We start from the raw sequence: 17064 nt of genomic DNA on the forward strand, positions 1-17064 counted from the left end.
TAACGGATAGAATCGTGAATGGACTTGAGTTTCTTGTCTTGAAAGGTGGCAGTGGAAATAGTAAAGACGTCAGCTTTGAGTTTGAGGCAATGATAAGTCAAGGGAAAACCATATTATTCCAAGTCTGCCCTTTCAATGGTGTCGGTTCATTGGACCATCCATTGCCATTGCGATTAAATGTGATGTGACCTGTTATTAGAATCACTTTGGTCGGTTAAGCGTTCGAAAATTTCTTCGTCTCCCAAGTTGACTTGACAACGACACTCATTGTAAACCAAAATGGAAGTCTTGGCTAATTGAAGAGGGTGCCTCCCACTCCCACCTCCAAAGTTTCATTTTAGACAAGTGCTCAGAATAAACAGCACTATGTGAAAATACAACAAAAAGAAAATTTGATCTCAAGATTTTACTTCATGCTTGTAATCACTTTTAAAAAATGATATCCAACAATTTTAGAACTCACTGAAACCCTTATTTTATTTTTTTATTTCATACCGTGACCTTTGTTATAAAAAAGAAAAAAACCTCCATAAAATGCATCTATAGATTATAGTGTTGTCCATATTAATTTAATCAAATTAGTTAAATTCATATTTTCAATGTTACAATTGCACTGATTACCGTTCAATGGATAATTTCCTAATCTTCCTATTAGTATTTACATACAACTGATACAAGCACATGATTAAACCATATGAAAATTTTATTTGAATCCAAGCAATAAACAACATACGGTAAAGTATATGGTATTGATGAAGAAACTTGTCTTGCAATATCAAGAAAATTAGGGTGAAAATTATAAAGATGATCAAACGACTTGGACTAAAATTGATCTTGAAGTTTAGGCTAAACCGCTGAAGGCGTGACATGGACACAGCCATGATTCTTTGTGGTCTTCAATGGTGGTGATGAAAATCAGTAAGAAATAACTTTGAGGTCATCCATGCTAAAGCAACAAAATTCATACATAAAGTAAAATGCTGTATCAGTGTCACACCTCCATCGTAATTTCTTGTACTATGTGGTTTCATCTAACTGTGATGACCTTTTTAAGGCCACCTTATATGCCTTGTTGATGTGTATCATCAATTACTAGATTGCATTTTTGTTGATACAAAACTGTGTTGGTATAAAGTTAATTACTTGACTGCTTTGATGAGACCTTCACTCCTATGTCTCCGACTAAACTTCAGGACCAGATGCAAATAGGCAAACCAGGCCTCGAAACACTTGTGCTGAAAGTTTGTGTGCTTGAAAAAGCTCACCATCCAGATTCCAGACGCTCTCATTGCCGAAGGAAGTGAATGTAAAGGCTGGGGTCTGGAAATAACATAAACAATGGCTACAAAAGAGATTGTGGGAACACTAGAAAGACAAGACAAGACATGGCAAGAAACTATACCTTATAATGTTCCACAAAGTTGAAATCTAGGGGGTTTCCGCCTTTCCTTGCTAGCTGCGTAAGGTGCCTGTAGGTATTGATCATGAGTCATCACTGAAAACAGTTTTCTTAAGGATGAAGAACTATGCAGAAACACAAGAAAATTGGCAAATGCACTGATATGAAGGGAAATAAAAAGTTAAAAATGAGATCCCTGGATTCCAAAAATTTTAATATGATAAGGGAGAGAGAGAAAAAAGGTGAATGCTTCATATTACCAAAGGTATAATGCGTGAGGGCAGTCTTTAATTAATAGAAGATGCAGGAAACCATCTGAAAGGTGTGCATCAGCCACCAAACCATCAGGTGCCCTTTCATTTCGGTTAGACATTACGGCTGCCCCAACACTAAGGAAACGCCCTTTAGATTTCAACCATCTTTTTTCTTGTGAAATCATGTCAGGTGTTGCAGAGGGGCATCTTGTGGAAGAATAAACTGGCTGTGTATTACACACATTGCAATTGGCTCGGCAAATAATTCTTTCACATTTTTTTCTTTTCAAGCTTCGCACCTTACCAAACATCCTACTTCCATCTGGAATTGAACTCTTTTTTTCAGATTCAACTTCCAGGTATGCTACTTCTGCTTCATATGACCTTAATGAAGAAAAAAGGTTACCATAACATAGCATGGTGGGCTAACTATCATATATTAACAAGCAGCATTTGCAAGAATTGATGTTGCTAAGACATGCCCTTGGGAAGGGAAATCACAAGCTTAAAATTACTGACAAACATTAACAAGCTGAAAGAAAAATACTACCTCCGAAAAGAAAAACTTGTTCAATGTAGGCAGTTTAATAGGTATTTATATTGAAGACTTGAAGTCAAATAATAGTATCTGAATCCAGCTAACAGTTTCTTACTTAGAAGGGGATAAAAAGCTCTTTTTTGTCCTAAAGCAAAGAAAGGAGCTGAAGGAAAAATTCTTCCCAAATGCATTATGATACGAACAAAGAGAAACCCGCTTCAAAGGCTTCCTATAACTGAAGGGGAACTTATCATTCCAAATTTCAGACTTAACTGAGGTTCTTCTATAATTCTAAACTACAAGAAATGCTTGAAGCTGACCATAAATTCCTTATTGAATGCTACCAAATTCTAACTTCATTGGTCTACAGACTCATTAAGTAAATATGGAGACAAATACCTGTGTCTCAAAAACACTTTTGTTCCTGCATAGTCATAACGTTTGGGGCCCATCCACCGGTATTTTTCACTCTCTGTAATGACATCTCCATAAAATCCATACCTGATAAATTTCACTAATGAGTTGCGAAGAGACCATGAGGTTAATTCAGTAATTCTATATAGCACAACAAAAGAACATGAGCACACTAGGAAGCATCTCAATTAAGTTGACCATGCTTAAATATCATGACCATACTTGAAAGGTTATTAATTAGCAAACACATGCATTCAGTGACATGTCTACATGTGTACAGACATATCTATAATTGTAAATTGAACAAAAAATAGTTAAATGGCACCAATTTCTGGACCCAGAATATTTATTCACTAATACTCTTATGGATACATGACATTAGTTTTAACAAGAAACTACCCAGCAAAAGAAGCCGCATAGCGTACACAAGGTTCAACCTTTGAGGTAGATGTAGTTTTCCATCTTACAACTTGAACAACATCAAGGCACACCCTCTTACCCAGGGCAATGTGTAATGCAGATGTTATAGGATCTCGAGCCCCAGTGGTGCTGCAAGAAAGAAATCAACAAAACTGTAGAATTAAACAAAGGATGATATCCAGGATTAGCTCCATTGTTTTTCAGTCAGATATTATGTTGCAAGCACATCAACAGTAGAAGTCACCAACCATTTCCTTAAAGAGATATGAAATGTAATGAAAATATTATTACTAGCTATAATTATACCAAAGCAAGGTATACTAATCCTAACATTTAGTATTTAGCATATGTAGCAGCTCCTAAGACTTATATCCTTAGCATAAGTGGCAGGTTTTAAGACTTAGACCCATGGATGTATTTGTCCGCCCAAGACATAAACCACTGCATTGGACAATGGGCCCTATATTTGTGTACAATGCACTTAGATGAGTTAACATGCAAGGCATAGGATACAAAAAGCAGAAAGAAACCAGGAGAGCAAAGAACTTTTTCAAATGCTACAGATTCTGTATTCCATCTACATCATGTTAAACATCAAATCCAAAATATAAAATGAAAAGGGAAAAGAGACTTGTAGAAGGCATTCAGTTAAATATGAGTATCTGACAGAAAGAGGCCTTTTGATAGAAATCAATATAGACTGGACTCATCCAGTCAATAGTCATTATCTTCAGTGACTGTTCTTCCCTCCCAGTTCATCACCATTTGCCTCTGTGACCAGCCACTTAATGCAAAAATGTCAAAGCTTTGGGCAGTATCCGTATCACAAGGAGATTTTAAAGTTAGGCACTGACATTTGGACTGTATTTTGAGTAACAAACATTAAAACAAGCCACCTAAAAAGCCTGCTACATGCATCCAAATGCTCAGTTACAGTCGTGACCTTAATATTTTGAGTCTAAAAATAAGAGAGAACATAAAGAAGGAAAAATCAATAGGATGGAAGAATATACCATATCACAATGGCATCTGTTGAACCAGCAGGAATTATTCCAAATCTAAACCTCTGATTAGGAAGCAGATACTCAATTTCCTGATCTGCATATTTATAAAAATTTGTTCAGGTTTAAAGCATTAACATATATAGATAATCAATAAACACCACCACTAACTGAGGTACAAACAACAGAGTTCCATTATCACTGTACTTTGTAAAGATATGGTAAAAACTAACCTATGGAGTGAGATCCATCATCAGTTCCTGTAAATAGTTGCAAACATGGTTATACAGATAAAAAAGAACCACCACAAAGTTGACACTTATGGAAATAAAGTTTATATGATACACACCCAAAGGAGATAATCCCAATTCATTATGTGCCGAACTTGGGAGAAGAGGATCACTCTCTTTGTTGTAATGAGTCTCAGAACATGCTACATTTGAAGCGTAATCTAAGGAGTTGACATCATTCCTCAGAGTGTCAAGAAAATCTGATGGGGCAGGCGGGAAAGGAGCTTTATGCCTTGAAGAAAGAAAACCATTAAGAATTTCATTGAAGAAACCATCACCACCCTGCAATTAAAAGAAAAAAAAAGCAAAATTCATACATATTTATATATGGAAAATGCCATAACCTTGTCACCGTGTACAAACAGATTAAAGATTAAAAAACAGCAAACAGAACCAAGCCTGCCAAAAAATGAGGTATAAAATTCCAGAAACTAGGTCAATTGGTACGGTTACAACCTACAAAAACCTTGAACTATATGTAGTACCACTTCTCTGAAAACATGAACCTGAAATTGACAATATTTTATCATTTCCATCAACTTAGCAACTTATATATTATGAAGTACATTTAGCATAGGGGAGATATATATGAAATCATGACATGCAGGCATCCAATCACTTACAACAGCTATAACACCATCATATGAATTCAGCTCTTCGTTTGTAGTAGATTTCATCACATCAAATGCATGCCCTGCCCTCTGTGTTACAATCACCTGAAATGGAAACAGTGGTTATTGTAAGATAGCTAGGCATGCTTGACTTACTAAAAGGTATTGTGGGACCTTTATAATTTGGATTAATGTGTTTGATTTCCATGATAAGAAAAATGAAAATTAAGGAAGAAAATATGACATTTCAACAAACTACCACAATGCTTATAAAGCAAGAAACATCTTCTGCACTCAGTATGTAAGCTTACCTTCGTGTTTATTTTAGCACGTGCAAATATAGGAGCCACATGTTCCCAAGTCCTCCGGCCATTTGCTTTCCCACTCATTGGATGAACAAATACCTAGTTAAGGAAAAACAAAACAAAATGTCAAGCTTCTAGATTCTCTTCAATTTGTCACTAGATATATATCTTGAAACACAAAACTCTTGACAACCTATAGAAGACATATACCAGAAGATTCCTTGGTCTCCCAACTTCCTTATTTAGAGAATCATTAATTTTATTCACCCACATCTGACAAGTCTGCAAGTCCTTGTGACCAAAACTGTACATGGCCACGATCCAAAGGCAAGCCTGAGACTTAGACTTCTGAAAAGAATGTATTATAAAGTGGTTCATCTGCATCAGCAAGGAAGATGGATCACTGAAAAATTATCATTGTATGAAATGGGAACAAAGAAGAACAGAAACAAAAACAAACCTCAGAATCATGAGATTCATTCCCCAAGAAACATTCTCCAACACTAGTAAGATTTGATTCTTGAATCATACCACTGTCGGCTACCTCTACAGCATAGATATCAGAGAATTTTACCTCTGTTGGGATATCAGGAACAAGTTTAATCCCCAAACAAGTTGATCCACCCTGTTCCAGTAAACGTGAAGAAGCCATCAGAAGCCAAACATAACACCATACTCTTTCTGTAAAACCCAGCTCAAAGAAGCAGAAAATATTGGAGGGAGCATCATACATTTAATCAAAACCAACCCATCTTAACCCATAATTCAATGTATTTTCTCAACAAATCAAAGGGTATCCCAGCTCATACACATCAAGAAGGGAAATGGCAAAGAGACAAAACCCTATTTCATATCATGCAAAATAAATACAAAATTAATAAACTTTAAAAAGACAAAAAAAAAAAAGATCAGCGAAAACAAAACTGCATAACACAACAATCAGAAATAAACGTTAAAGAGATATAATAATATGGAAATATCAAAATTTACAATAATCCGTGTACATGAAAATATACAAGATCAAAAAATCTTACATTATCGCCGGAATCAAGCGATTTCCAAGACAACCCATCTGAATTAAGAGTGAGAGTAACCTCTCCAACGTGATTTAAGGATACTTTCGAACTCAAAACGGATGTTTCAGCTTGGGATTTATCCCCAGAATTACAATCACCTCCATTTATTTCCATTTTATTAGATTAACAAGTACTAGTACATAAAATTTATATAAAAATGGGATCTTTGAGATAAAAGTCACCCGATTTTTTTTAGTTGTGTTGGAATTAAAGGCCCTAAACCGGGTTTCCAGTTAACAAGATACCCAGTTCAGAGACAAGAAGCAAAGTTTTTTTTTTTTTTTTTTGTTTAAGTTTTGATGAAACGCAAAGTTTGGCAATTCAACATTTCTAAAGGTCCGAATTAAGAGACCGGGTCAGGAACATTCGGGTTAGGTCCACACCAAACCCGAACATCAACTTTGACTCTTAGAGGCCTTGCAGCCGTCGAAAAATGGCGCTTTTGTTTTTTCATGTATTGTCTTTTTTTTGCTACTTTTCCAAACATTAGGTTGTAACAAGAAAGTTTAGAACAGCAACATTTCCAAAAATCAATCGGATTTTTCTTTAAAAAAAGAGTACTAAAAGTAATTGTTGAAACATCAGAAATTCTCTTACGACGAATATTCGTTGGTAATATAAAACACTACATGTCCTTGGATGAATCGTTGAAACATTTATGGTGATAAATGCTAATTTTCTTAGTGCAGAGGCAGAAGCAACTTCGGGGCAGCACAGTGAAAACCTTAACATTGTCCATATCTGGGTTTCTGACCGAGTATTGAAATGCCCATCCATGACAACCACCGACACGTATCACGGTTTTGAAGTGAAGTTAGAAATTTCGTATCGGTTTAATATTAGAATTGATCTTAATATATAAGAGTTTACATTATTTTTTTTAAAATATTTTTTGTAAGATAAAATTATAAGATAAAAAAATCAAAATGAATAATATATTATAAGGATTATGAACTGTGATTAATAGATTGATCTGAAATACTAGATGAATGGATATTTAGATCCTAAAATCACACGAGCCTGAAACTTAAATCTCAACATGTAATAAGTGGTATCAGAGTTAGCTTTGAAGGTATTAACGATATATCACTGAAGACAGTAGGCTTTCATTGGAGTTGGGAAGGATGTCACGATCTTGAAATGAAGCAAAAAATCTTATATCGGTTGAGTACGAGAATTGATTTTGAGATATAAAAGTTTACATCACTTTTTTTTTGTGAGATATCTTTTATATGATAAAATCATGAAATAAAAAAATTAAAACAAATAATATTTTATAAGAGTGTGAACCCTAATAAATAGATTAATTTAAGACGTGGATGAATAAATATTAGGATCCTATAATCGTACGAGCTAGAGCTTAAGTTTCGTCACTTGAGACATGCACAGCATTCTTATCGGTAGCAATGACAGCTCTCATTAAATCCGGAAATTTTCTTGCAATTCGTGATATTGCATCATCGGCAGCAAGCTTGGGTTCCATTCCCTGTCTCGTGCTCTCCACAACTTTATTAATGAAAACACATAAAAGCGTTATGTCTTATGTGTGAATCAGATGAGGTTTGCACGTAGCACATCAGAGTAGTTGAGATCAGTTGCAAAAGGTGAATTGAGAAACGAAACAACGGAGCAAACAGGATGGATCGAGATGGTTTTTGAGGGTAAAAGATTTGCCATCATGAATAACATGCTAACTAAGCACAACACCAAAAACAATGCTTACATACCATGGAAGGAAGCGCATAATGATGACACAATCTACAGTTGCACCACAAGCTACAACTTCATCATCAGCATGTGCAGAAGATCCAGCAATAGGTCCATCACCCCCTCTCCCTCCCCTCCAATAAAAAATGGAAAATACTTATGAAAACTAAAGCAAAACGTCATTTGGAAAATTTAAGAAAAGAAAAAAATATTGTCCATGTTGCTTTACAGGCAAATTTAAAAATTCTTAACCCCTTCATGTCCTCCTGTCATCTGCTAACCTCTATAATATGTATGATTCCATAGAAATAACAGAAAAAAAAAAAATATATATATATATATATATATCATTGATTGAAAAAGGGGTAACAAAAGGTCCAAAACCCACATCATAAAAATCAAGAAAACAAGAAGTTTTTTCAATACTTACCAAGACAAGTGAGATGGCACGTTCCTGGAGACATTTGAGACTGAAGATTTGAGGAACCTGTTTCTAGATCATGAAATTTGATCTCATGTTCCCAATAACACGAGTGGACTTGTAGATGTTCCTTGGCCACGTACGGGTGACAGAACAATAAAAGATCTCGTGAGTGATTTCAGTGGTGCCCATTTGGGGTTTTATGTTATTTTGAGGATAAAAGCAGGGGTTTTTTGTGATTTTCATTACGTGATTTGAAATGTAGGGAAAAGAGGCGGGGTTTAGTGGATAATGGAGACTACCACTAACCGTCTTAACCGTCACTTGAAAAAAGAGTGGGAGGATGGATCCTCTCAACTTCCAGTTCTGTAAATCCACAAGGGTGTATTCTGACATGTCATTCTTTGAGAGGTTGAAAGGAATGTTGTTGCTGACTTGGGAAAGCTACATTGGTGGCTGCATTTTTCATCCATGAATCTCCTCGAGCAAAATCAAAGAACAAATAAATTAGAAAAAAGAAAAAAAAACATTGAACATTGAACATTCTCCGGGTTTCATTTGCCAAAAAAGCAGATAATTTAAGTGGATTAGTGACTTGGGTTTTGAATTTGTGATTTAAGTAACAAATAAAGAGAAAAATCTTGAAATGGAAAGACAAAGTGATGGAACATACGTAAAGAAAGGACCATGGACTGCTGAGGAGGATGAAGTCTTAATGAACTACGTGAAAAAATATGGTCCAAGAGGCTGGAGCTCCATTCGATCCATGGGACTTTTACCAAGAACCGGAAAATCTTGTCGTCTTAGATGGGTTAACAAGCTTAGACCCAACTTGAAGACGTAAGTTTCTCATCACTCATCTTCTTACTTCTTAGGGTTCATCTTACTTTGTTACATTTGTGACAAAAAGGTATATTGATATGTTCTTAATAAGTAAAATGTGTTCCTTTTTATTTTTTTATTTTTAAATTTCTTTGTTGGGGTTTCTTTGTTTTGAAGAAAACTGTTGCTCATGTAATTGTAGCAGCTGGTAGGTAAGAAAATGATTGCTTTATCTCTCAATGTTGCAAAATTTGTGCTTTTCTGGATGGTGGGTTGTCAGGATTAGGACAAAAATGGTTTTTTCTTTGCTGCATGGTCTGTTTATTACGTGATTAGGTTAAATCTAAAGCAGCATATTAATCATTTTTTTTTTCTGGGAAAAACATTATGCAAATGCCTAGTGGATGCAAATTTTCAGCAGAGGAAGAGAGGGTGGTGATAGAATTGCAAGCGGAGTTTGGTAACAGGTGGGCCAAGATTGCTAGTTATTTGCCAGGAAGAACAGATAATGATGTGAAGAATTTCTGGAGTGCTAGACGAAAGCGGCTGGAGAGAATTTTGCAGACACCTATATCGAAGTCACAGAAAAACAAAGGGAAGGATCCTGTTCTCCATGGAATGCCAATGGTGGAGGTAAGGAATTCAGCAGAAAATCAATGCAGGCTAACAAGAATGCTTTCATTTTCTTCTATGATACATGAAATTTGCATTTCCCACAGCATGTCAGGTGATGTGTTGGATACTTTGTAATATGTTTTCAGGTTCCTCTTGGCAACTGCATCCCACTGGAGCAAGGATCATCATCTCATGAGAATCAGTCTAAACGTCCTTCCTTTTCAGGAAACTCCAAAGAATTCAGGATGATGCAACTACCTGATCTAATTAAGCCAGATTTACTAAACTTGGAAACATGTCTTCCCATACTAGACATCGAGCCCGTTCATATGATACAATCCATGGAGCCCCCCTTGAACTACCCTGCTTCTATACTACCGCAACTACAACTGGACCTCCCAATCTTGCCAGAATGCCAGGACCTTACCCCGGAGCCCATCGATTTTAATTTTGTGAGCATGTTCCAGAATCAGGAGGCTTCTGAATCTAAAACTAAACCAAAATCATTGACCAGGTTTCCCTCAGATGGAATAAAGGGCAGTGCTCAAATTGGAAAGAAGGAAGACAGAGTAAACCCTGCAACTCCTGAAAGCTTCTTTGATGAATTTCCAACCGACATGTTTGACTACCTTGAACCGCTTCCAAGCTCATCAGAATGGTAACCGTATGCAGTTGGAACAGCTGTGGTTGCGTTTATAGTTCTAACTCGTGAGACTCTCCTACTTTACAACCAATTCATTGGTAAACTGCCATGTGCCAACTATACTAGCTAGTTCGGCAACTCTGGGGGTGAAACAATGACAGTTGATATCTTTTAATTAATGTTATAACTGATATTGAATCTATGTCAATTGATATTGATAAATGAAAATTAATCTGACAAGCTCTCAGAGGACTTTAGAGATTGAGATCTTTGTTCTGGTCTCTAAAGCTTCATACAGCCTTAAAACCACCATCCTCTATAGAGGACCATTAGAGTCCAATCCGGTGGATCAAATCCAGAGTGCATTTGCCTACTATATTCACTTACTGAATGTCCAATGGACATTCCCCCTAGTAATAAAGCTGTAGATAACAAACCAGAACTTCCATTCAAAGCAGTTGCTCTAGGGTTAGTCATTTCCACAAAATAGACAATATTTCTCCAAATACTAGTGTACTAGAAAGAAACTCCCTAATGTCTAAAATGTACAGTCACACATGCAAGTGTGTTCCCAGGTTTGGCAGCCAACAAAATATCCACTACTGCATAACAATCATCTGGACCAAAATTTTGAAATTTCATCCCAAGAGATAATTGATTTCGCTGGGCACGCGGCATAAGGATAGAGGTTCAACTCGATCATCTCCAGACTGTCTCATTAGCATCTGTAAATATGGGATTGTGTTGTTCTATGAGGCATTGAATAACCTCAATGGCACCAAAATCAACTAGCATCCCATCATCCAAAGGAATGGGGGAGGAAGCATCCATATCTTCTCCATCATCTATAGCCATAAAATAGATGAAGGAAAATTAGAAACTCCTAGTTGTTTGAAAACATATTTAGTAACCATTTCTTCAGAAGAAGCATAAGTTGATGCAGCAGTATCCAATTAAATAGAAGGGCAAAGCAACAGAGAGAACTGTTAGTAACAGAAAACACAAAAATATATTGGGAAAATTTTGGAATTCAGAGTAGGTTTTGAGACCCAAGAAATGGAATGAAGAGAAAGCAAGAAAGAAAGGGGGGAAAAGAAGGAAGGAAGTTCATGCTCTTTTTTAAATATCTAAAACAATATCGTAACATCTTTCACCTAGTTTTCCACTATCTCCAGTCCTGTGATTAAGAAATAGTTTCCATCAGCACAGACTATATTCTATCAAGTAAATTACCATCCCTGAATGACATGGAGTCAAGAGTCATATTGGCATGAAATTATAATTTCACATGCACAATGTAGTGATATATGGGCAGATTGTAGCAGAAAGGAAAAGTTACCAGCAAGCATGTCCCATGCACTATAAGCAGGGGTCGAATCCATGCTACCCTTGGAAGGACTTTTGGTTGGATGACTCCAGTATTTCCTATAAGATTCTGGTTTCTGACCCTTCTGCCACATAATAACAGGTGCCATTTCCATGGCAAGGCTTCGGGCATCCATCTGTTGCAAGATAAACAACAATTAAACGTTGTTAATAGGTACTACTTATCTATTAGATAACAACTTTATGAACGACTGCAAGTCAATTGTTTGGAGTGACGGGGGTGAGAAGGAGAGGACCATTATGAAAGAACCAAGTAAGAGCTTTACATAGGCATTTTATTCACAATGACCAAAAATGAACAAGCTAAAAACGAACTCAAAGAAATAAATTATCCATGAAAACTTCAGTGGAGATCATTTTGACCATCAAGTTGGCTGTAGCCCATCAGTGGTGCATAGGAGTAACCAAACTATTGCTCAATACAAGGTAAACTATTAAAGTTCGCAAGATCTCAACAATAAATTTCACATATGTGGAGAATTATAAGCTTTCACAATTATATTCAACCTTACTTAAAACCACCTTATACAGGCAATGAATGCATGTATGCATTAGTGTATGGACATGGATGTAGAGAGAAAGAGATAACTCCTACCTTGTTAAGGACTGATTTCTGGCTAACACGAAGCAGCAATGCAGTGATGAACTCAAGAGTCATGTAGTTTACACTAGGAAGCTTCTTTAATACGTTTCTCATAGCATGAATGCTAGAACGGGCACCTTTGATCTCATTATAAAGCTCAAAGGTAGTGAGTGGCACAGGAAGACTAGCAATGTAATATTTGGTTAAAGCTGCTAGATCAATTGGATTCACACCCTCAGGTATTGAGACATTGAAATCTGTCATATACATATGACAACAAATTATGATGCAATCCAAATAGAATAACTGCAGGTCAAATTTCAGAAGATAACATGCGAGATACCTTGGTTGTATGCAGAAACCAATAGCTCAATGACCTTTTTATCTCCTTCAGCTTTAAACAAGTATTGAGAATTTAGACCTAAAAGTCAAAACAAATATGTTACTTTCTGGAAAAGAATGTATATTGCAGTAACATTTGCTAAATAAGTGCGAATATTTTTCATCTCATTTTCATCCGAGTCACCTGATAATACGAGAAAATCTGCACATTTCACCAATATAAGAGGAATGGGCTTGCTGGATTGTTGCCGTTGCACAGTAACCTCAATAGGAACTCCAAACACTGAGGACAAAGAAAAAATAAGGGGCTAGCACTGTGCATTGCTGGAAATATCCATAAAATACTTGACTTGAGTAATTAATTAAATCATCAGTATGTCATAGTCTATCAGTCAATAAGCAAGCATGGAAAGAAAAATACAAAAGCCTTTGCCTTGTAATTAGCTAAATCAATCAGAAACTATGATACCAAAACCAATTTAAAGTAAATTTTAATTTCAGAGCAAATGCTAATTAGTGAAGCATCAAACTCAGACATACAGAAGAACTGAAACCAAAGACAATCATAGAGCAATGGAATGCAATAAAAACAAACCTTTGGCACCAAAAATTTGTAAAAATGATAAAAAGTAATGCATTTTAAAACTTATAGTAGTTGAAATCAGAAGTATTTTGACAAGATGAGTAGGGATTAAGAGCTGCAAGAGTGCTAGGGCAATAAGAAACAAGAATTACAATTCAAAGCAGTTCCCTACACCTAAATATAAAAAATCAAAGATTTTATCACTTGATAGATGCCTTTAAACTGTGTCAGATGCTCCTGATGCTAGGCAATGATTTACAGGGAAATTCAAATTCAATAGTTGGCTCTTAATGTATAAATTTATTGGCAAACCAAACATGAAATTCACATATGTTCTTCAACGACAGACAAATGCTGAAAGAATAATTATAACCAAAGTTTCGAAATTTCAGAAAGAGAGGAGGCAAATGAAAAGGATCCCCCAAAAAAGTCACCATTTGGAAAATGCACTGGCCAAGATAAAGAAACTCACCATCAGTGCTAGCAACACCCTGCAAATGGAAAACACATTATAAGAATTGAGAACCTTGAAAGTACATGTAAGAAGACAAAAAAATATAATAGCAAACAACAAAAAGTAAAAGTAATCCGCACAATACTATACCTTCTGCCATCGTTCTATGTCAGACAAAATTATCTTGCTTTTCTGTGCAGTCTTTTTTGCCACCTGTAACAAATTCACCATTACACATATATATGTCATTCTTGACCATACCTTTTGTAGAAGCCAAGACTAGCCTAGTCTGTGACAATTAAAAATGACAATCAAGCATCAATAGATTGCATTTCAACTACACGCCATCATCAAAAACAATAATACCATATAAAAGCACCAAAAACCAAAATTAACCAGTTACTTGAAGTTTTTGCAAAAACAGAATCAATCCCCTATTGCAAAACAAACAAGCAACCAATACCCTTTCAGTAGGGTACAGAAAAGATAGCACTCTAGCATGACATAAATTTTGATAATTACACAAAGTTTAACTATCAGAGTAAAGAAGAGAGCAAAGGGCGATCTACAAAGTGGAGAGTGAGGCAAGAAATGATCAATTAAAACAAATGATCAATTATTCTTGAAGACAGGCTCTCTCACGCAGTGTAGTTTAAGCTTTAAACATTGAACAAGACATTTAATAATAAGTAAGAAAATTAACAAAACTAAAAAGTTTTCAATTAAATTAATTTTAGAGCTAAAATTTACCTCTTCAACTTTTGTTTTCCCAACAACAACCTTATCTTTAGTCCCGGTGATGCCTTTCCTCAGAAAGGTTCCAGTCGTTGCAGCAGCCGTTATAAGACTCTCCTGTACAGCATGTCTAGTCGCCGGCTGCCGGAGAATCGCCCATCGGCTTTTGACCATGGAACCGACTCGTTCCGCCACGTCAGCAACGTTGCCTTTGGCATCCTTGGCAACTTCTCCGACAAACGTTCCGGCCGTTTGGCTAGCTTCCTTCAGCTTCACCCCTGAGATCAAATTTCAAAAAATAAATTAAACAAATAATTCGCCGATGCGGCAACAATAGAAAAAAAATAAAAAGAAAAAAAAGAAAATAATGAAGAAATAATCGATTAAAAGGAACCTGACGAAGAAATGAAACCGCTAGCCTTCTCTTGCCACTGCTGCGACGCGGCTGAAGGCATCGCTTCCGACTAACGTAAACCGGAAATTAATTAATAACGAAATATCAAAGGAACTGCAAAAAAAAAAAATAATAATAATAGAAAATTAATTGATAGTGATAAATAATCATTTTTTAAGAGAAAATAGACAATCTGATGCTCTGATTTAAAAAGAAGGAAAACTTCGTATGACTAATAGTAATACTGTTTGGATATCAAAGCCTTTTCGGTGATCATCGAAATCAATGAATCGGCGCATAACCCTAATTTTGACGGGAAAAAAAAAAAGGAAAAATTTTACCTTTAGATGTAGCTTAAACGAAGCGACGATCAAAGACGAGCTTTTCTTATTGCAAGTTGAATCGCTGGAGGTGATGGCGAAAGTCGAAAGTGGAGTACTCTTTTATTTATTTATTTGAGAGCAAGAAAAGTCATTGTTGTAAAGGTCACTGGGGATTGGTCAGTGATTTTTAGTTGACTGTTTGAACAAATAAGAATATGCCACGTGGTAAGTTTCACGGCTAATGCGCGAACTTGCTTCTGGATGGTTCCAACGATTATAACGGCACTTCTCTGAAACTCAGTTGCATGATCGAATGTTGGCTTGAATATTAAATTGTTTGTTTATTAATTTTAATTTTTTATAAAAATATCTTTGTTGGAAATTTTATTCCTTGGACACAATGTTGATTTTTAAACTGATAATTTTTTATTTAAAATATGTTTATTCATAAAAATATATTTGTGAGACCTATAAATAATTTTATTAGTTTTTATATTAATATATCTTTATATATAATTTTTCGAAATCATTTCATTTGTTCAAACGTATCGAAAAAATTTATGAAAAACAAATTGGAATTTCTTCAATTCAAATATTATACTATGAAGATTATATTTTTAAGAATTTATTTGCACTGGAAAATCTTCTTTAATTAAGCTTTCTAAAAAGCATTATTTAAGTTTTTTTTTTCTTCAAATTAGATTGAATTAATCAAACTCAAATACAATAATTTAATAATATTACACAACAATATTTATTTATAAAATTTTTATTTGTTAACTTGTATGATTTATATTATTATTAAAGTTTTTTTTATTGAGTTTAGTGTCACTTTATTCATATTAATATAATATTTTCTTTTGATTGATAAAAATATTTTCCTTTCCATTATACTGGAATAAGAAATAAAATTAAATTTAAATGAAACAATTTTTTGGTCAAAAATGAAACAATTTATTTTTGTTCGTAAAAGATTTTCGTTTCATGTTGTCAAATTTTTTTATTATATTTATCCTCTTAAAAAAATTAAGAGTTGTATTAAAGAATTTTTTTTTCGACTTTATGTATTTAATAATTTGGAAGTTTAATACTTGGCCGTCCATATGAAAGAGTAATAATAGAACTAATTAATAGCGACAAACATCGTGTTGATGGTTTCATATTTTGCTTCAGTTAATCAATGAGATTGACAAATACCTACCTTTCATTACAAAGTCTTCTGAATTAAATATAAAAATAAAATTAATTTTATACTTTAATGTTACATTACATGTGAAAATATTTGTAAATAAGATCAAATCGAATTAAGTTCAATTAATATTTTAAAAATTTATGTAAGATTCTATCCAATTAGATTGGTTTACATGACTTGAAATTTTTAAAAAAATTCAATTTATTGAAATTATTAAATATTAATATTTTAAAATTAAAATTAAATTAAAAATATTTTAATTAATTGTTTAATACTTTAAATTTAACTAAATTAAACTTTGAGTTAAGCTCTCCAGCTGTGGACAAATCTAAATAATTAACCAAAGTATTTTTGTGGGGTCTAAGGATGATAGTCAGATTATTATTATTATTATTATTATTATTATTATTATTATTGTTGAATGGTCTAAAATGGTGTGTAGAACTCCATTGCTGCTGTACACCTTTTAAAATTTTAAAGTCAATCAACATATAAATAAATAAATTGAAGCATGTAATATTATGACTCTACCATTTTATATACATTTTTCAAAAAA

At 34.5% G+C, this 17064-nt stretch overlaps 3 protein-coding genes across 7 annotated transcripts; 1 reads left to right on the forward strand and 2 right to left on the reverse strand.

Annotated features, from left to right (window-relative positions):
- Window positions 1-930: 930 nt before the first annotated feature.
- On the reverse strand, window positions 931-6611 carry LOC111290446 (ceramide kinase-like). Of its 3 annotated transcripts, XM_089768652.1 has the most exons (14): window positions 6267-6382; window positions 5964-6075; window positions 5693-5857; window positions 5443-5610; window positions 5239-5331; window positions 4940-5032; window positions 4376-4598; window positions 4260-4286; window positions 4039-4123; window positions 3005-3154; window positions 2591-2692; window positions 1660-2037; window positions 1403-1469; window positions 931-1320 (listed from the first exon to the last, which is right to left on the reverse strand). In XM_089768652.1, exons 3-14 carry the CDS (start codon window positions 5759-5761, stop codon window positions 1183-1185), a joined length of 1593 nt encoding a protein of 530 aa, XP_089624778.1. In that variant the 5' UTR covers window positions 5762-5857; window positions 5964-6075; window positions 6267-6382; the 3' UTR covers window positions 931-1182. The 3 variants fall into 3 exon arrangements, with proteins under 3 accessions (XP_089624778.1, XP_022737486.1, XP_089624777.1); XM_022881751.2 differs by lacking the exon at window positions 5964-6075 and having other exon boundaries at window positions 6267-6611; XM_089768651.1 differs by lacking the exon at window positions 5964-6075 and having other exon boundaries at window positions 931-1342; window positions 6267-6609.
- Window positions 6612-9302: 2691 nt separating this feature from the next.
- On the forward strand, window positions 9303-10862 carry LOC111290346 (transcription factor DUO1-like). Its single transcript, XM_022881633.2, has 2 exons — window positions 9303-9891; window positions 10020-10862. Exons 1-2 carry the CDS (start codon window positions 9646-9648, stop codon window positions 10533-10535), a joined length of 762 nt encoding a protein of 253 aa, XP_022737368.2. The 5' UTR covers window positions 9303-9645; the 3' UTR covers window positions 10536-10862.
- Window positions 10863-10945: 83 nt separating this feature from the next.
- LOC111290055 (putative Rho GTPase-activating protein At5g61530) lies at window positions 10946-15473 on the reverse strand. Of its 3 annotated transcripts, none has more exons than XM_022881455.2 (10): window positions 15335-15473; window positions 14994-15107; window positions 14615-14877; window positions 14015-14077; window positions 13883-13901; window positions 13012-13110; window positions 12829-12906; window positions 12498-12742; window positions 11856-12018; window positions 10946-11361 (listed from the first exon to the last, which is right to left on the reverse strand). In XM_022881455.2, the coding sequence occupies exons 2-10, from the start codon at window positions 15052-15054 to the stop codon at window positions 11216-11218; spliced, it is 1137 nt and encodes a 378-aa protein (XP_022737190.2). In that variant the 5' UTR covers window positions 15055-15107; window positions 15335-15473; the 3' UTR covers window positions 10946-11215. The 3 variants fall into 3 exon arrangements, with proteins under 3 accessions (XP_022737190.2, XP_089624779.1, XP_022737191.2); XM_089768653.1 differs by having other exon boundaries at window positions 10946-11432; XM_022881456.2 differs by having other exon boundaries at window positions 14994-15063; window positions 15335-15430.
- Between the last annotated feature and the right edge of the window lie 1591 nt (window positions 15474-17064).

This window comes from Durio zibethinus, chromosome 11 (genome assembly GCF_047325235.1).
Source record: "Durio zibethinus cultivar Kanyao isolate XHJ-2024 chromosome 11, ASM4732523v1, whole genome shotgun sequence".
Lineage (NCBI taxonomy): Eukaryota > Viridiplantae > Streptophyta > Magnoliopsida > Malvales > Malvaceae > Durio > Durio zibethinus.

Bases quoted from the DNA above. Each gene is read 5' to 3' on its own strand.
- LOC111290446 (XM_022881751.2), bottom strand. From the start codon at position 6,422: ATGGAAATAAATGGAGGTGATTGTAATTCTGGGGATAAATCCCAAGCT. The intron at 3,155-4,038 runs GTATATTCTTCC...TCTTTCTTGCAG, and splicing joins ACAGATGCCATTGTGATATG to CACCACTGGGGCTCGAGATC. The intron at 1,470-1,659 runs GTAATATGAAGC...CAATACCTACAG, and splicing joins CCTCACGCATTATACCTTTG to GCACCTTACGCAGCTAGCAA.
- LOC111290346 (XM_022881633.2), top strand. From the start codon at position 9,646: ATGCAAATGCCTAGTGGATGCAAATTTTCAGCAGAGGAAGAGAGGGTG. The intron at 9,892-10,019 runs GTAAGGAATTCA...ATATGTTTTCAG, and splicing joins ATGGAATGCCAATGGTGGAG to GTTCCTCTTGGCAACTGCAT.
- LOC111290055 (XM_022881455.2), bottom strand. From the start codon at position 15,054: ATGCCTTCAGCCGCGTCGCAGCAGTGGCAAGAGAAGGCTAGCGGTTTC. The intron at 14,878-14,993 runs GTTCCTTTTAAT...ATTTGATCTCAG, and splicing joins CGGTTTCATTTCTTCGTCAG to GGGTGAAGCTGAAGGAAGCT. The intron at 11,362-11,855 runs GTAACTTTTCCT...TTATGGCTATAG, and splicing joins TGCATGGGACATGCTTGCTG to ATGATGGAGAAGATATGGAT.